Below are 19,231 nucleotides of genomic sequence, written 5' to 3' on the forward strand. Positions count from 1 at the left end.
CTACCAATGGAAAAACTACAAATGTACCCTTTTGAGGTTTTTGGAAATTCCATCTAATTGAATATTAAATGAATTACCTAAAATATGGCTATGGAAAAATACTGAAATTAATAAATGGGTCAATAAAGGTATATAAATGTGCATTACGATTTAGTTCCAGTGACAATGACACCATCAAAAAGGACTGGCCTCTTGGAATGTGAACCTGAACCAGACTTCTAATTAGTGTCTTCTTTTTCTAGCAGGACACTGATCAAGTCACAGGCCGATGCAGGAATGATGCTGTTTTTAAGGCTTTGAACAATTGAACCAGAGTTGCATCCTATTCACCCATCTATCATTGAACTATACTTTTTTTCTTCTTTTATCTCTCACAAGTTTGGAAATTATTTCCTTTTTGAATAACTGATTAAGATGAAAATCATTCTCTTTTTATAAATTCAATGCCACCTGGCCATTTAATACAGTGCAGTGTTTCCACTAGGTTTACACCTTTTGGGGAGTTTGGGGGCACTGCAGGGCACTGTTCTGGATGTTGACATCACTGCCGGATCTCTGTTACACAGGCCTAGTACACTTACAGGGGTAGTTCAGCTGTTTTTAAATCGGCGTCGTATGAAGCACTTATCCTACTTTAGATTGAGGGGAGGCTTTTAAAATTGTTCATACCAGAATGTTTCACTTAAACCTTAGTTCCCCGCCATAAAAGCTTGTTTCCTGCTGCACTGTTTTCTTATAGGAGAATGACAAAACCTCATTTGATTTGCTTTGGTTTGTAATTGTCTTTACACACTAAAAGATGGTAATGTTAAATGTAATCTGTTTCACAGTTTTTATTTCTATCTAATACCTGCCTTGTTTGTGCTCTGTTTCCATACAGATTGTGGCCAATATTATCATTTTCATGTGTGGCAACATGGCAGGGGCGTACCACAAACATCTGATGGAGTTGGCACTCAAACAGACTTACCAGGACACATGCAACTGTATCAAGTCCCCGATTAAGCTGGAGTTTGAGAAGAGACAACAGGTAAAGTGACATCACAAGTCTTTATCTTCGAGCCATTGAAAGTCTGGTATACATTGAGTGAAAGTATAAGTGAAGTGTTGCTAGTGATAATGAGGGTGTTGATGTCTAATGTCCATTGAATGTGAGAAATTAGAGTGGATTCATTTAAACCTCACGGCACACCAAAGGCAATTTGGCAATTGATATAAAATCCACAGCCCAAAAACGTGTTGTTCCAAAAACATTTTCCCTACAACGTCCACCATCTTAAAGTATTTTTTTAATATATCAATGTAAATGTCTCACCAACCTGCATTACGCATTAAATGATTTATTAAATGCTTGGGATTGGGATTGGGGGTGGGAGGGGGGAGCTGAATCCGCTCCACTGGTCACCTCCATATCAGGTGGTATTTTCATTCAGGATTGAAGTAGATGGAAGAGGACACTTTGTTTACCTTTAGGCAATAAAACTTTCCAACCAACATGAGTTACTTGGGATAATAGCCGGATCCTACTTCACAAATCATCCTGAACATCTATTTACCCCAAAACACTTCAATAGGTCATAAACTCTCTGTCCACTAAGACAGGACATTATTTTCAATTCTATTCAGAATTACATTATTAAACATAAGGGGACTTGTGAAATATGGCATTGGTTAACATTCAATGTCTTGAACACGAGATAACATTTTTATAAAACCCATGGAAATAAATTACCTAATTTTTAAATTATTTTCTTTTTTACTGTTTGTAGCAATCTCCTGTCTGTTAGATTTCTTTTTAAACTACATTTGTTTGCTCTGCTGATTTAAAAAAACCCTTTTAATTCCAAATAATTTGAATGATGTTAATTTATGGATGCAAATCACAATAATACTTAAATCTATTGATGATATGCAGCCAACTAACACATTGTATCCATGTATGTCTTCCTATATGCTTTTTACAATCTTCTGCGTGAAAAGTTGGAATGGGTACAAGAATCCAGGTAAACCGAGGTGTTGCTGCTGCTGCTGCTTACAAGCAGGATGGCTCCCATTTGAAGAATTTGAAGGTGTTGACTAAATCCCACTGCTATGTGAGCCTGGGATGAAGCTGCCTTTTTGCTGTAGCTGTCGTAGTTTTTTGCTTTTGTAGACATTCCGACGAGGAGGAATCCAGCTGTTATCAAAGCCAGGCCAGGCCTGGGCTGTAGTTGGTTCTCCCTATGGTGAATCCAGCTTGTGTTGTTGTGACTTCCATGAGTGAAGCTGAAAAACGCCTTGGGTGGAGCTTTTCCCAATAGCCTGGGAGAGCGACTGCTGCCTGCGACAGCTGGCAGTAACCGTGCAGAGACTCACTTCTCTCGGGCCACCGTAATGTATGCGGTTTGCTGCCTGCTTTTATCTAAAGTGCCTTGCAGTACACTGAGTGCATACATTACCAGTGTGAGTAGTCCTATACTCTAACCCTAGTTACCCTAACTTAATAGTTAACCTGCACATTACTGCAGTAGTACTTATAGTTAGACAGACAATAAATCTTTTTGCATGCATCAGCTGTTGATTGCAATGTATATTCAAGATATTGATTGTTTTGAAATGCAGTAAAAAAAACAATTTCTTCTGACCATCACTGTACTACAGCATCTGGTCTTTCTGTGTCACTACTACTAGGAGCGTCTCCTGCTGTCTCTGCTGCCAGCTCACATTGCCCGTGTGATGAAGGCTGAGATCATTCAGAGACTGAAGGGACCTAATTTTGGCCAGATTGAAAACACAAACAATTTTCACAACCTTTATGTCCAGAGACATACTAATGTCAGGTATGAAACACCACTTGTATAACCAAGCCGTAGTGTACTTTTGTAAGGCACGTATGTGACACACACTGTATGAAGGGAGTACAGGAATAGTAGTGCAAATGTTTATCCATTCATTGTCGTGTGTGCCAGTGTGTAATATACAAAAAATGATTTTTCCCCATCTCTAGTATACTCTATGCTGATATTGTGGGCTTCACACGGCTGGCCAGTGACTGCTCACCTGGAGAGTTGGTGCACATGCTAAATGAGCTGTTTGGCAAATTCGATCAAATTGCCAAGGTAACCTTTTTCATTTTTGGACACTCAATTATGACACTTCCTAACAAAGTGCTACTTTTGATTTTTAATTGCGAGCGAAACAATATCATTCATACATTACACTCACTGTGTGAGCACTAATGACCTGTGCTGTAATCCCACCTTTTTATCTGAGCCTGTGATTCATCTTTTTAAATGCAGGAAAATGAATGTATGCGGATCAAAATCCTTGGCGACTGTTACTACTGTGTGTCCGGCCTGCCAGAGTCTCTGCCCAACCATGCCAAGAACTGTGTGAAAATGGGTCTGGACATGTGTGAGGCCATCAAGTAAGTGCCGGTTACAAAACAAACAGTACTGATGGTGGGTAGACCTTTGGCATCAGTGATGGAAAATATGTAAAGATATCTGAAATGAAAGGAATGGACACTGATGGTTCCTTCATACTGAATTTTGGAATGAAATGCTTTGCAGTACAACAAAAAATCACCCTGCTGTGCTTCTTGTCTCTGTTAAATCATTATACATCGGGAAACTCCTGTGTCCCCCGTAGCCATTAGAATAAAAAAAAAACAACGGAGGGGAACTAAATTATATTTGAGATACATATCAGCACCATTGAGCTCAGAAAGAGGCATTTTTCCTCTTATAACGAGGTATATGATGCATGCAACGTTTTTACTCCGCATTAGTGAGAGCAGATTTTTGTGCTCAATAGGAAAGTGCGTGATGCCACTGGGGTTGACATCAACATGCGCGTTGGTGTGCATTCTGGTAATGTACTGTGTGGCGTGATTGGACTTCAGAAATGGCAATATGATGTTTGGTCCCACGATGTCACGCTGGCAAATCATATGGAAGCAGGAGGTGTACCTGGGTGAGTCAACTGGAAGTTAAATAAACGCCCTTGTTGAACTTTGCATAAGCTAGCTTTGCATACTGGTAGGTGTAATAAAAAAACTTTTACCTTTTTAATTTATCTGTTCTCTCTGGTTGGTTTCTGTCAATGTGAAAATAATTTTTATATAGAAAGTGAGGCAGTTATTGATGAAACTGTTTGTTGCCAGGCGAGTTCACATCACCTCAGTGACACTGGAGCACCTGAACGAGGCCTACAAAGTGGAAGATGGGGATGGCCAAGAAAGAGACCCCTACCTGAAGGAAAACGGAGTCGTCACTTATCTGGTCATCAACCCAAAGGTACTGTAGCACAACCATCACACTCGGCAAAATGTTTAACATTAACATTCAACAGCAATAATTTAACTGTATTTCCGTGTCAGTGCAGGTGGAGCGTCGGAGCCCACAGCATCATTACCGCTCCAGACACACTATAGACGGAGCGAAGATGAGAGCCTCCGTCAGGATGACACGCTACCTCGAGTCCTGGGGAGCGGCCAAGCCATTCGCCAACCTGCACCACAGAGACAGCATGACTAATGAGAATGGAAAAATTAACACTGCTGTGTGTAAATTTTTTTTCACAACATAAGTTATGTTGCAATTTAGTTGATGGGAAAGTTCAACTTTATCCTGTGACCCTCTCTTGCTCTTGCTCTTTGTCTAGGATGTGCCGATGGGGCAGTATCAATTCCAGAGGAGATCAGAAAGGCAAGCTTCTTTTGCAGGATTATCGTCCCCCTAAAAGTACAATGACAGTCGATAAGATCTATAATAGGACTAGAGACTTTGTGTCCGACAAATGTTACGTGAATTTAAAAGATATGTACTCTTTTTCTTCTCGTTATCCATTAAAGAACAAAGTCTCAGAAGAAACGGTTTGAGGAGGAACTGAACGAGAGAATGATAAAGACCTTTGATGGGATAAATTCACAGAAGTAAGGTGTTATGTCATTTTGATGTAATTGTCAAAAGAAAATACATACAGAAAGTGTTTTCATACTGTAAACAATGAAACAAAACAATTGCACATTATTGCATGTCCTGGAACCTAATGAGGTGGACTGTGTTGAACCCTTTCTTGCCACTGTTAATAACAGTAACTGTATTCTCGTTATCTGGTATTTAACTACACCTTGCTGCTTACAGACAGTGGCTCAAGTCCGAAGACATCCAAAGAATATCGTTATTTTTTCACAACAAAACTTTGGAGAAAGAGGTACAGTAAGAAGTAGCACAAAAATACCCCCATTGATTACATCAATTTGTTTCCAAGAGAATTACAGAACACATCCGGGCTGCTTGTTCCTTTGCCTACACTTTGCTATCCCTAAACTCTTGTTAACTGCAGGGAGACTGCCTTTTTGTTGAAACTAACTCGTTTTTGTTCTCCTTTTAGTACAGAGCAACAACTTTACCGGCCTTCAAGTACTATGTCACCTGCGCCTATTTGATCTTTTTCTGCATTTTTATTGTGCAGATTCTCGTCCTTCCAAAGTATGTGTGCTTCATTTTATTGTAAAATTGAATTACTGTTGCTGCAATGTTGTACTCTTGTTAGCCTGGACAACTGTATATTTATTTCTATGAACATATACTTTGCTTGTGTTTCTGTACCTTGATAAATAATTTTCAGCTAAGGGCAGCACTGAATTACATTTTACAAGATGATATTCAACTTGCATTGAACCAAACATGCTGAACTTGATGACATTGTATTTTTTTAGGACAACTGTTTTGGGGATATCCTTTGGAACAGCCTTCTTTATCCTTTCCCTGATCCTCCTCATATGTTTTATTGGACACTTTCTTGTAAGTAAACCAATTTACTGCAAACATATTTTTTTTGGTAGTGCCCTTACTTTAAGTGTCCTTTTGTATTAAAACTTGTACTTAACCAGGAAATGCCCGTTCTCTATTGGTATACCGTTGTGCTAATGTCACAGCAAAGGCCCCTGAGTGGTCAAAAGTGGTCCAAGTGCCCCTCTGATGAGCTTAACAGCCTATGTTGTGGGCCTAATCTACCACCAGTTTTACCTTTGGGCAAAAAGGACTCCTGACGCTGTACATGACCAAAGCGTCCGCAACCCACTGCTTTGCTTCATGTTTCAGGATCAGACAAACCAGTCTCAACTGGATCTTGTAATTCTGGGGTCTAAAGTATTATTTATAATTTTGCATTGTAAATCATTTAGAAAAGGCTGACTTCATTTCAGTCGTATGAGGTATTTAATGGAGGTCAAGCACTACTATAATCTAGTTACTCAATTACTTACAATTAATTACTCAAATACTTTTAATCCTCGGCCGCAGTCGGATCTGTCCACTTGAAGATGGTCTCTCGTTTCAAAAGCTAGTTCAGCTCTCTTTGGGAATATTCACTGTCTAGTAAAAATAATTGAAGGATTAGCAGAAGGAGGGGTGGGAAGAAAATTACTATTATTTAATTAAAGGTACACTATAATTCCATAAGGCACAGGCCTGTACCACATGTCTGATATAAAAGTCCTAAGTGAAAATTTCCCCCAAACCGGCCCAAACAATATTTGCAGAATCATTGGATGATTTTTTTACCCATAACTCCGTAAACATTTTGCAAACATATTAATATCATATTACTATATAGTGTATATAGTGTCAAATGAAAAGAAAAATAAAAGCCTAATTTTACTGCGAGTCTCTGGATACATACAAAGTTCGACCTCATTGAAGCGGCAGAAAGAAGCTAGTTAACAAAACATTTTTCTTTGATTCTAATGAAGGTTAAAAAATATATTGTTGTTGTTGAACAGAATGCTTTGTTGGATCCCATTTATGTTGTTTGCTTGTGTCATTATATAAAGTGGTGGTAATTCTGTAGCACGGTTATTGCATGAAGTTTGAAATATATTGCTGTGTGCACCAATTAGTTGATAAGCCCTCTCTTTTCATGATTGTATGCCTGTTGATCTTTTCATCAGCACCACTTCCTCAGTGTTAATCAGTAATCGTGGCTTCAGCGAGTGAACTTGCATTGTTTATTTTTTCACAGTAATTGTCCTTTTGTCAAGAATAATACCTGGTATATGACTGCATATATCTGCTCATGCTGTACATATTTTAATTAATTAATTTCTGCTCTCAAGTCCTCCGTTGTTCTTCGACTCATGTGTTCTTGTATTGTGTGCTGTTATGTGTTTGTGTCCCTGCAGCACTGCAGTAAAAGCGCCTCCAGTTCTTGGATGTGGCTTCTGAGGTCATCAGTCATTATTGCCAACAAACCCTGGCCCCGCATCACCCTCACCATGACAACTACAGCTCTAATACTCATAATGGCAGTCTTCAACATGGTAAGCCTTTATACGCACGCACTGTACTAAGGGAGGAGTAACACCAATTAGGCTTCATTAGAAATGCAGGGTCACTACCCTTAGGATGACGTTCCTCATTAGTAACTGCATTGTAATTGGAAGGTAATGAAATACAACACGTTGTCACACAAACAAAATTAATAAATTGCCTTCTTGAAAACCTAGTGATGTTTAGATTCATTGCCAAATGAAATGTATCAAACAAACTTAGTTAGCAATAATACTGTCTTACTGAGGTAAAATAACTCAAATATTTGCAACAATACAAAAAATATAGTTGTGCCACATCTGTAAATATGGCTCAATCCTCATGGTTGGAGGCAGTGGAGAATTTAGCATTTTGATGTAGTTATCTCAATGCTCTGTTCTCCATTGTGCCACATACTAAGTGGATATTTCATAGCTGTTTATCTTTTGGCTTTCTCAAATACAAACAGTATTGTTTCCCTGCATAATAGTGCAGCCACCATTTGCCTGTAGTGGTAAGGGAGTATCATGCTTTCTTTGTCATCACTTTTAGATGCATCTGGTAGAGGCATTGTTCTATGGGGAAAAAATGCTAAATTTTTTGCGATGTTGCATAATAAATCACAGTGTCAGGACCCTGTTTGAAACCTTCACACAAATCGATTGCAGAGTTCATAATCTTGTTTTGCACCTGACGTGGGTCTTTTGCTAAAAGCGGTGATTCAAATTAAGCTGGCTTTGCTCTGCAATCCTTATTTTATCCTGCAGGCTCCCCTTTTAAAGGACATTATTGAGCTGTTGTCACTATTTTCCTCCAGTGAAAAATCCACAAAAAATGTTCTAGTTCTAATCAAAGACGAGACAAATCCCTAATTTCTGTCAACCTTGTTTTTTCTCTAGTTTTTTTTAGAAGACAATTTGCAGCCACCGGTTCCTGTTTACAATTCCTCCAATGAAACACAGTTTTACACTAATGGCCAACTACTTACGGGCAAAAACAATTTCTACCTTCCCGTAAGTGTGCGTAATGTGTTCATTGTTTTTAATCCTTAAGTGTTTTCCGGTTATAAATCTGACTTTCTTTTCCCTTTTTCTGTCTGTCAAGTATTTCATTTACAGTTGCGTTCTGGGACTCATCTCTTGCTCTGTGTTCCTGAGGATCAACTATGAGCTGAAGATGATTATCATGCTCATAGCCGTTGTGGTTTATAATGTCATTATTCTACGAACACATGCCTCTCTACTTGATGAATATAGCAGATTCCTGTACAAGACTGAAAGCCTGGACAGGTAAGTGCACAATGACAAACAGATTCTGTTCAAGAGTGTCAAAGACAAGTATGCATATTTACATAATTACATATTTACAAGTATGCAGGATGCATCATAAAAAGTTGAACACTGGCCAGTTTGGATTGCTTTTACGTTTTGTATTCAAGCTTTTTCCTTAGTGCTAATGTTCGGATAAGTAAACGGTATACCAAAAATTTTACTAAACTGCTGAAACTCTGAGAAACGGTTACTGTAACTGTCACAATTCGTTTTGAAGGTTGCTACGAGAAGTTTTGTCCTTTCTACAACTTTGGATTTAACCAAATAAAAATGTACCTTCTACATCACATATGTCAAACTCGCGGGCCGAATCCGTCCCGCCGGGGCGTCCAGTGCGGCCCGCCGCCGGATGACTATTGTGAGAATCACAGAATGGTCCCTACGCACGCGCAGTCGCTTCTGACAAACTAACGATCAACTGAAACACATTAAATGGCTGACATTCAAATCATAGTTGCAAACTCTGCATCCCCCTGCAGCCGAGCCAAACCACGCCCGCCACCACATACCCCCACCGCCCGACTTAGGCCGGGGAGCCATCCGGCCGAACCTACTCCCCTCGCCCTCGAGAGGGCGGGAGAGGAAGTCTACCACGACCATCTGCGCCCCCGGCCTATGGACCACCTTGAAATTAAAAGGCTGTAGAGCCAGATACCACCGAGTGATCCGGGCGTTGGCATCTTTCATGCGGTGGAGCCATTGGAGCGGGGCGTGGTCCGAACAGATGGTGAAAGAGCGTCCCAGGAGGTAGTAGCGCAGGGAGCCGACCGCCCACCGGATGGCCAGACACTCCTTCCGGCTGGTGTACACCATGGGGCGGTCCACCCCCCCCCCACCTCCTGGGACAAAACTGCCCCCAGCCCTTCGTTCGATGCGTCAGTCAGCAGAATAAAGGGGAGAGAGAAGTTAGGAGTATGAAGGAGTGGTTCCCCACAGAGAGCCTGCTTTACCTTCTCAAACGCCTCCTGGCACTGCTCCGACCCCTGGACCGGATCTGACTCACCTTTCCGGGTCAGGTCGGTAAGGGGGCTGGTGAGGTCCGCGAAGCCGGGGATGAACCGCCTGTAATACCCCGCCAGCCCCAAGAACCGCCTCACCTCTTTTTTTGTCTTGGGACGCGGGCAGGCCGCGATGGCTGCCGTCTTGTCCACCTAAGGGCGCACCTGCCCGCCCCCCAAGTGGTACCCCAAATACCGTACCTCCACCCGTCCAACTGCACACTTCCCCGGGTTGGCGGTGAGCCCCGCCCGTTCCAGCGCCTCCAGCACTGCGGCCACCTGCCGCACATGCTCCTCCCAGGTGGTCCTGTGGATAATGACATCGTCCAGGTAGGCGGCGGCATATTCAGCGTGTGGACGCAGCACCTGATCCATGAGGCGCTGAAACGTGGCCGGGGCCCCAAACAACCCGAAGGGAAGTGTGGTACATTGGTACAAACCGTACGGGGCGGAGAATGCCGTTTTCTCCTTGGACTCTGGCGACAGAGGAATCTGCCAGTAGCCCTTGTTAAATCCAGTGTCGTGAAGAAACGTGCAGTGCCTAAGCGGTCCAGGAGCTCATCGACCCGGGGCATTGGGTAGGCATCGAACCGTGACACGTCATTCACCCTGCGGTAGTCCACGCAGAACCGTACAGATCCATCCTTCTTAGCCACATGGACGATGGGGCTGCACCAGGCACTGTTGGACTCTTCTATTACCCCCAACTCCAACATACTCACCAATTCCCTCCGAACCACTTCTTTCTTGTGTTCGGGCAACCTGTAGGGTCGTGACCTCACCGTCACACCCGGGGGCGTCTCAATACTGTGTACTATGAGGTCGGTCGGTCCGGCCTGGCAAGGGAGAGAACACGTTAGCAAACCGCTCCTGCAACCTGGCAACGTCCGCCCTCTGGCTCTTGGAGAGATGAGCCTCTCGAGGGAGCGAGGTATGATTACCTGCTTTTGGAACCTCTGGCCCCAGCTCCTCCCTTTCCGATACCGTAGAGACCAGAGACTCTACCCCCCTCCAGGCTTTCAGGTGGTATATCTGTGTACCCCTGCCCCTGTCAGACCGCACCGCCTCGTAGTCGATGTCCCCCACCTGCCGTGTGACCTCAAAGGACCCTTGCCACTTGGCTAGGAGTTTAGAATTGGAAGAAGGAAGTAATACAAGTACCTTTTCTCCCGGTGTGAATCGTCGCAGCCTGGCCCCTCTGTCGTACAGTCGTTGTTGTCGCTCCTGGGCCTGCAGCAAATTCTCTCGTGACATCCGGCCCAGCGTGTGGAGTTTTGCTCGCAAGTCCAGGACGTACTGGATCTTATTCTTGCAGGGGCTTGGACCTTCCTCCCAGCTTTCTTTAATCAGGTCCAGCACCCCTCGCGGCGTCCTGCCAAACAAAAGTTCAAAGGGAGAAAATCCCGTGGAGGCCTGGGGGACCTCCCGCTCCCTTCTCCATTCCCCTGCAGCCGAGCCAAACCACGCCTGCCACCACAATCTCACTTTTAGTAACATATGCCCTGGTGTTATGTACCAAATGTGGCTTGTTGTTTAAGTCTATTGAGAAGCAAAAACATTTCAAACAGTTTTGGTCACAGTGGCAGAGAACACAGTCTTGCGAGAGATTCAGATTGCTGTAAGTTCTATGCAATTGAGCTGGCCTAGATAAAAGTGGCCATTAATATGCTAAATGTGCTTGCAGAAATTAGGATACGACAGTCCTTTTTGAGTGTTATCAAACATTCAAAGCTTATACTCAGTCTGCCATTAAGAACCAGTTTAATTATGAATTTGAATAACGCCATTTATTTCTACAACTGAGCTGCTCTCCTATAGCAGCATCCTTTTGGACTTTATGTGCAACTCTTGAGTGTTTGAGCTGGAACGCGGGAGTAGTATGTTTGCACGTGCTGGGCATTACATAGCTGTATCCTGGTTGGTTGCCTAAATGCACTGATGTCCTTTTTTTAACTTTGTGATGGTGAAAAAACAAGAGCTTGATGTATATTCACAATGCAGAGTCTTTGCAGATGGTGGAAACTATCTTGTTATTTAATGCCTGCAGATAAACAAGCTGTCACAGCAAAGCAGAAGTGACAGTCTGAACCGAGGGACAGCTTGAAATACAATAGTCTATTACTCGATTGTGACACATGCAGTGGATTATGATTTCAATTTTAATAAAACTGTTACTTTCATCTCTCTCCATGCATGAACACATCTTTCTTTACGTCTGCCATTCAAGGCCAGGAGTTCTCAAAGACCTCAAGACTATGGGATCTATCTCCCTCTTCATCTTCTTCATCACTCTGCTTGTACTTGCCAGACAGGTAAGTCCGCACAATTACCATGTGTTATCTGCAATGTTCTCTTCCTACAGTTCTAAAACCATTGAGTCTTCATTTGGTCTCTTGTATCTATGTGTATGTCTTTATTTCTCTTACAATTTAAGAAGGTTTTCACATGAACTCTGGTCTTTTTTTGCCACTTAAGGTGTGAGAAGCAAATGTTTTTGTTTTTGCACACCTCATGCCTCCCTTTGAGAATTCCACAATCCTGTGATCTCTTGAACACCTTAAAGGTCTCTCACACATAAACACAATTGGGTTTGCTATAAGGCCCAGCTGCTCATAAATCAGTGTAACCGGGGATTGCTCCCAGGCCAATGATGTCGTTGGCAAGTATATTCTTCACTAGAACTAGCTTTGGATGTTTACTGTGAATGCAGAGCAAATTGGACTCCCGATACTACTGTTCATAGCTCTTTTTACTGCACGTACCTTTTTATAGCCACAGAGCTTGGGGAGGAAATGGCAGAAGCAGAGAGGATAAAACTCTTTGCCGCATGCTGTGCAAGAGAGGCATTGTGAGATCAGTTAAGGACACTATTGGCCAGTGATGTACAACATCCAGTCTGAAGTTGCAAAAGTGGAATTCACTGCCCGGAAGATGCAAAGACTGTTCATTCATTAGTGTGCCTCTCACTCTATACTAAAGGGTTCTTGACTGCGACCCAGAACTCAGGGACTACTGCCTCTCAAGAGATCCTCTAGAGTACTTGTCCCTACAGTCTTAAACTGCAACAACTCCATGTTAATTAACAATCGCCAACCCATTGTAAGACATAACATTTGGATTCATGGAGAAATTTTATTTTTTGTCTGGCTATTATGGATATACATTATACACGCCAGTACATTGAGGTCATGTAAACATGAAGTGTGTGAGGGTGCAAGTTTACTTTATTTTTATAGTGGACATGCACACAGGAATATTTCTCTTTTCTATCAGAGTTTATCATTAAAAGGGAAGCCGCTTAACCCCTGGGCTCTATACAGGGTGCTTAAAAAAAAGCATGACTATTGCACTTTCATGCCCTGCGCGATCTGTATTTTGTCCGCAAAAGCTTAATGACTACATGAGTGAATAATAGAGAAGCCAACGCTCCACCTTCTACATGCATCCATTGCCTCTTCTAAACTAATATTAAGCGTACAAAAATGGTTGATTTAACGATTTCAAGTGTTGCGGCATCACATAGAAAAGTCATTGGCTTAGCATATGCGCTATATGCATTGTTTCTGAAAATGCTTAAAGCTTCTGTCTAACATAACAAGGAACATGTGATGGTAGCGCTGCTGCTTTTTGATAAAAGCCACACAGCATGTTAGGTAGCTTGAGTTTAAGGTGATATTAGGTGCATATGTAAAAGAGAAAGGCTTTACAGCAAAATTAACAGAGGCAAGTTATTCATCTGCCCAGTCTAAAAAATATTGCTCTGATAGATGCAATGTCTTTGTACCCCCTCCCCTTCCTCTTTGACTGTAACGAGTTATTGTATTTCTAAAATCAAATCATATTCGCTGGCTATTCATTTTTCCATTGGATCAAATTACAAAAATGTATCTCTTTGGTTGACGCATCCTCTTTATGAAATTGGGTGACATTGTGTACTGCTCAGGAAGAAGCGCTTCACCCAATATGAGAGAAAATAACTCACCCCTAAAATTCCCACTAGAGAACGTTATTCATCACCTGAAATATTTTACTCTGTCTTGGGTTACGTTGTGTCCCTCAATGTCTTGTTCCTCTAGTTTCGGATAAATAATATTTTCGTAGCTTTCATTTTGTCATTTAAACAAAATTGCGTAAATCAATGTATTGATGCCGATCTTGAAAGTTGAACTTTTGCTTTGTTTCATTTCATTTTCATTGGTGGAATTTTGTAGCAATTTCTTTTGTTTTTCTCTATGACTTGATGGAAGCAAGTTGTACAGCTGTACATTCAGTCTCTTCACCTCTGTGTCCTCTTGTAACAGAATGAATATTACTGTAGGTTAGACTTTCTGTGGAAGAACAAGTTCAAGAAGGAGTGCGAGGAGATTGAAACGATGGAAAACCTCAACCGGGTTTTGTTGGAAAATGTCCTACCTGCACATGTTGCAGAACATTTCCTGGCACGCAACTGGAAGAATGAGGTAGGCAGCCATTATTTTTCTTTGATTTAAAGTTATGAAGGATGATTCAAATTGTGTTTTGACAGATGGGTGCATTAAAGAAGCATTGTGGCTTTATAGAGGACCTGCAGAACCAGAGGCTTTATGCCCAGATGAAATAAATGCACTGCATAGCAAAGCAGCTTACCTCAAAGCTGATCTATGTTTGAAGTCACTTTAACGTATTGGAACAATGTACATGCTTTATTTGCTGCCATATGTGTTTAATTCCACTCAAATATACATTTATTTAAATGTAAATGTTTAAAGTTGTAAAAAGTGCACAATATATATAATATATATATATATGAATTAAGCCATCCAGATGGCCACAAATTTATGTGGTATTATAATACAGGTAGATGAAATCCAGCGTGCTGATCGGTTGAGAGTGAGTCGCGGGTGTTACATTGAGCGTTAATGTACAATTGCTGTTCACATTGACCCGAGCGTTCCGTATCACTGCGCACTCAAAGTAACAGGTTAGATTTAGCGCCGATAGTTGACATTTTTGCTTTTAGCTCTGTGGCGATCGGCGAAAAAAACCCCGGAAATCCCACAAATGATTCGGGCAATGCAAGCTTTTGCAACCGGACAATTAAGGTGGACGTCATGAGCGATGTGAATGAATGCGAGATCCCGCAAGGAGACCCAATGCTGTTTGCATGCACGTACGGGGACTATTTTTCCTCTAGACTACTGAAATGAGATACAAAACGTTTGGTGGCAACAACTATTTTGTGCTGAAAGGCAGCTATTTACTTACTATTTATAATTTCGCTGGTAACTGTATTATAAAAGCAATACGGTAGTACTTTATCCTCAATAATGTAACCGTTTGGGGGTGTTGTTAGGCTATACTTTATACAGCCTCTCATACCCTATTGCTTTAATATAATGTATTATATTTATATATTTGAAAATGAAACTAGAACATATAATGTAGGCCTATTTTAAGACTAATTTACGATGACAAAAACATTAGGAGACAGGTGGACTTTCTGAATCATCATTTTGAATCCTGCTATTATAAGATGCACAGTGAAGTTTCAGATCTAAAGTAATGTAGAGGACTCTATCCTTTAAGTCATTAGAGTTTAAATAGTAATGATGCTTCTCCGGCAAATATTCTAAATGACGAGTTGGCAAATGACCAGTACTGCACTTGTACACTAGTCTGTGATCATTTACCTACTTTTATTTGGTTGTCTGGTTATGTATTTTTTTTTCATTCAATATATCAGAATTTACCATGTTTTTCATCATGTTTTCTTTGCAGTTGTCCAAACTAATATCTGTTTTTGGTCATGCAGGATTTGTATCACCAGTCCTATGACCTGGTGTGTGTCATGTTCGCCTCCATCCCAGACTTTAAAGAGTTCTACACTGAATCTGACGTCAACAAAGAAGGACTTGAGTGTCTCCGGCTCCTCAATGAAATCATTGCTGATTTTGATGAGGTAAAATCCCACACTTTTGTAACCTTCCCAACATCGTACACGTGCACCACAAATGCTAGAAACAAACCAGGATAGCCTTTCTACCAGGTTTCATTGATGTTCTAACTTAATGTGATTGGGGAACTGTGTCTCATGTGCTAAACGCATCCTCCTGAATTAGTGTCTTTCATGAGAAAAAAAACGTGATGCTTCTTAAAAACCCCATTCCCTGCATACATAATATGGATGCAAATTAATCTTCTAGAAATTAAGCATGACACTATGTTGCATCTGTTGAAACTGTGGGTTGTGTATTCTTCTTTGTGTAGCTGCTTTCGAAACCTAAATTCAGTGGCGTGGAAAAGATCAAGACTATTGGCAGCACCTACATGGCTGCTACTGGCCTTAATGCATCACCTGGGCCTGAGTACACCTCCCAGGTAGGCTCATCACACACACACAATAAAGTCACCCTCAATAATTTGTGTCGTCACTTTTTACAGCTTTTTCACCCACAATTGCACTAACTGGTTGTTTCCTCACTGTTTCCCAGGAGCATGAGAGGCAGTACATGCACATCGGGACCATGTTAGAGTTTGCATTTGCCTTGGTGGGAAAGCTGGATGTTATCAACAAACACTCTTTCAATGACTTCAAACTTAGAGTTGGTGAGTTGCACATTAAAGAAAATATAACATGGGTTGTGGGGAAACGGGGTATTCGCTCTATAACACCTGGGAATGTTTAATAAAAACAACGATGTCCAACGAAGGAGAAATGTTTGTCGATAACCCACAGGGAAAGATTAGGCTCCGGGTTAAGACCCGAGTAAATTATAGAAGAAACTTTCTGGATGGGCGAAAAGTTGGGTGTTAGCATCTCTGTGCCAGTGGTTGCATTTGATATGAGCTGCAGCCACTCAAACGGTGGAAGGAGGCGGTGGTGGGGGAGCGGCCCTTAAATTCCATTAATCTCACAGTTGGAGAGTTGCACACAGTAACAGCCGTGAAAAGCAAAGTGCTGTGAGGCTGTCGCACATTTTTGAAGCTTCTAAAAACATGCCAGTACTAACCCACCCACTTCATTTCACCTGTCCTTCTGTAACTTTTCCATGAAGTGCCTGCACGGGTTAATTCACTCATTCATTTAAAGCTGCTGTGTTGAGGTATGATCTAACAACCAGCTAAAGGTTTTATTTGATGAGATTTATTGTCATTATTCAACACAGGGAGGCATAACACAATTCATTGGTAGCCCATTTGTAAGGCAACCATTGTACGACACATACAAACAGTAGGACATTCCTGTAGTGCTTTTTCTTACTTGCATCATAATGAATATAAACACCAGCAACAAATACAATTCCCTCTGGAGATTCAAAATTCAACATGAGGAAAGATTGTCAACCAACATTGACTCATGTTTGCGTACCAAGCATCATGATGTAAACACAGATTCTCATCCCACGTTTGCTCGACAGTCAGAGTTCCCGCTGCTTCCATTAATCGTATTTCACTGCGTCCTGGCTGGTTACTGGAACAGTTATATCTTCAGCAGGTTAGCTAAGCTTCCATCTCAGCTCTCCTTCCTCTCCTCCCTGAAGCAGTTGAGTGGGTCGTTTGCTCCGGCGTGTCTGGTCAGTCGGCCGCGGGTGGTGATGGTCTGAAAGGCCGGTGCACGTAACCCAATCCCCATGCCTCTTTTTCAGATGTTGATCGCTTTATTCTGTCATATGAAAAAAAATGTACTGCATAAAACTGAAAATGCTGCAAATTCATTGGAGCCACCGGCCGATGTATCTTCGCCAGCATTGGCATTGCTAACTTGGCTCATTTATTTTATATTTTCATAATTCGTAGTAGTTTGATACATCGCATAGGGTTTGCTTGGATATCGAGTCCTTTTATGTTCTGTTGACATTGCATGTACATTTGGCCTTTATGCATCCATTTATTTCTGGGTGTCATTTCATTATTTTGACTGAAGCACAGAGATTTCCTCTACTGAAGGGGAAAGCACGGGGCAGGTCCCAGCTCCCTGCATGCGGTCAGAGTTCAATACCTTCAACCTGACAGCAACCACTGGCTGGGTGCTGCCTCACTTGCGCAGATTGCAATTTCCAGCACTTCTAAAGATTGACTCAGAAGCCAGAGTGAGAGAAGCCCGGTGTCATCTGAGTGCTGTGAAAGGCGCCACAGCTTGCGTAGCAGAGGTGCTGCGACGACTGGGGATTAAACTGCATTTAGCTTCCACGTCATCTCGTGTTCTGATGGGATCTTGTGAAAAGCTCTGTTCATTTTTGTTCTTGCTGAAGGTCTTTTTGAGCTGCACTCTGGCTGCAGTCAGTGATTAATCAGAAGGATGTAATGATGCTCTTGTATGACATCAGAACTAGAAACAAAATAATAATATGCTTGTCGTTTGGATTTAGTGATGCCTTTTTAAAAACAACATTCTCTGGTACGTCGTTTAACAAGTAAAACATTGAAATGGCATTAACTGTAATCAACCCTAGAGTGCTATTCATCCTGTAAATGTACCATTTAAATATTGTACACCTGGAACGTTAACTCATTGCTTGGTTTCATTTGTCAGGTATCAATCATGGTCCAGTAATAGCTGGAGTCATTGGAGCCCAGAAACCACAGTATGATATCTGGGGGAACACGGTGAATGTAGCCAGCAGAATGGACAGCACTGGAGTCCTGGGAAAAATACAGGTAATAAAAGGATATTGTGCAGTTTTCTTGTCTCACATCCAACAAAAAGCCCCAAGACGTGCCATGTTTTGATCCTAACACATGTATCGTTTAACCGATGCCTGATAGCATATTACTCTGCTGGTGTCCCAAAACTATTGCAAAAAGAAATGAGCCACACTGTTGTGCCTGTTGACATGTTCATCGCCATTGGATAATATTATTATTTATTAACGAGAAGAAAATCGTCTTTAACCTGCATTCCTTTTATTGGCAATCAGTGTGCGACAACTCTGGTTAACTAAATCTCCCTTCTCATTTACTTCAGTGAACTTTATAAACACTAGTTTTGTATTCTTCCTCATAAAGGCTGGATTGTCATTACATAGATCAGGGGTCACCAACCTTTTTGAACCCGAGGGCTACTTCATGGGTACTGAGTCATACGAAGGGCACCCATTTTGATACACTCTTCTGAAATAACCAAGTTGCTCTGTTTGCCTTTAGTTCTATATTATTAATGATTAATGATACTCATCTATGTGAAGACACTAATCATTTTACAAAATAATCTTTTACATTTCATGAATACTTTATTGAACACAAATTTAAATCCACAACATTTCATGTGAAAAATCTTTTTATTTCACTTGCCAGTGATAAACCCTTTTAACAAATCATTAACTATGTATTGCACCTTGTTTGAAAAAGTGATCAATTATGTAATCTTTAAGAAAAATCAACTTACATATTTTCAAATACATCTAATCACATTTTGAACAAATGACAAAGTCTGCTGAATTTTTACAAAATGATATCTGTTACATTTCACTAACCCTGTTAAAATGAACACAATGTATCCAATTTTTGATTCAGCTTTGCAACTGACATCATCTGGTATCTTGTTTCATTGTTAGTGGGAAGACTGGCATTGCATGCTGTTCACCAGTGTATTGTAGTCTGGTGTGTAACTTGACACTGCAACTCTGAG

General features: G+C 41.4%; 1 protein-coding gene across 1 annotated transcript in view; it reads left to right on the plus strand.

Annotated features, from left to right (window-relative positions):
• adcy2a (adenylate cyclase 2a) overlaps window positions 1-19,231 on the plus strand; it is a 40,192-nt gene that overhangs the window by 17,434 nt on the left and 3,527 nt on the right. The window contains exons 5-25 of the mRNA XM_078094087.1: window positions 881-1,030; window positions 2,671-2,819; window positions 2,987-3,098; window positions 3,279-3,406; window positions 3,796-3,954; window positions 4,145-4,277; window positions 4,366-4,542; window positions 4,645-4,688; window positions 4,835-4,915; window positions 5,127-5,196; window positions 5,377-5,474; window positions 5,705-5,789; window positions 7,169-7,306; window positions 8,195-8,308; window positions 8,400-8,584; window positions 11,852-11,936; window positions 13,926-14,084; window positions 15,416-15,562; window positions 15,871-15,981; window positions 16,095-16,209; window positions 18,137-18,261. Coding sequence (XP_077950213.1) covers window positions 881-1,030; window positions 2,671-2,819; window positions 2,987-3,098; window positions 3,279-3,406; window positions 3,796-3,954; window positions 4,145-4,277; window positions 4,366-4,542; window positions 4,645-4,688; window positions 4,835-4,915; window positions 5,127-5,196; window positions 5,377-5,474; window positions 5,705-5,789; window positions 7,169-7,306; window positions 8,195-8,308; window positions 8,400-8,584; window positions 11,852-11,936; window positions 13,926-14,084; window positions 15,416-15,562; window positions 15,871-15,981; window positions 16,095-16,209; window positions 18,137-18,261 — 2,565 coding nt within the window. The remainder of the gene's footprint in view (window positions 1-880; window positions 1,031-2,670; window positions 2,820-2,986; window positions 3,099-3,278; window positions 3,407-3,795; window positions 3,955-4,144; window positions 4,278-4,365; window positions 4,543-4,644; window positions 4,689-4,834; window positions 4,916-5,126; window positions 5,197-5,376; window positions 5,475-5,704; window positions 5,790-7,168; window positions 7,307-8,194; window positions 8,309-8,399; window positions 8,585-11,851; window positions 11,937-13,925; window positions 14,085-15,415; window positions 15,563-15,870; window positions 15,982-16,094; window positions 16,210-18,136; window positions 18,262-19,231) is intronic.

This window comes from Gasterosteus aculeatus, chromosome 20 (assembly GCF_964276395.1).
Source record: "Gasterosteus aculeatus chromosome 20, fGasAcu3.hap1.1, whole genome shotgun sequence".
In the NCBI taxonomy this organism is placed as follows: Eukaryota; Metazoa; Chordata; class Actinopteri; order Perciformes; family Gasterosteidae; genus Gasterosteus; species Gasterosteus aculeatus.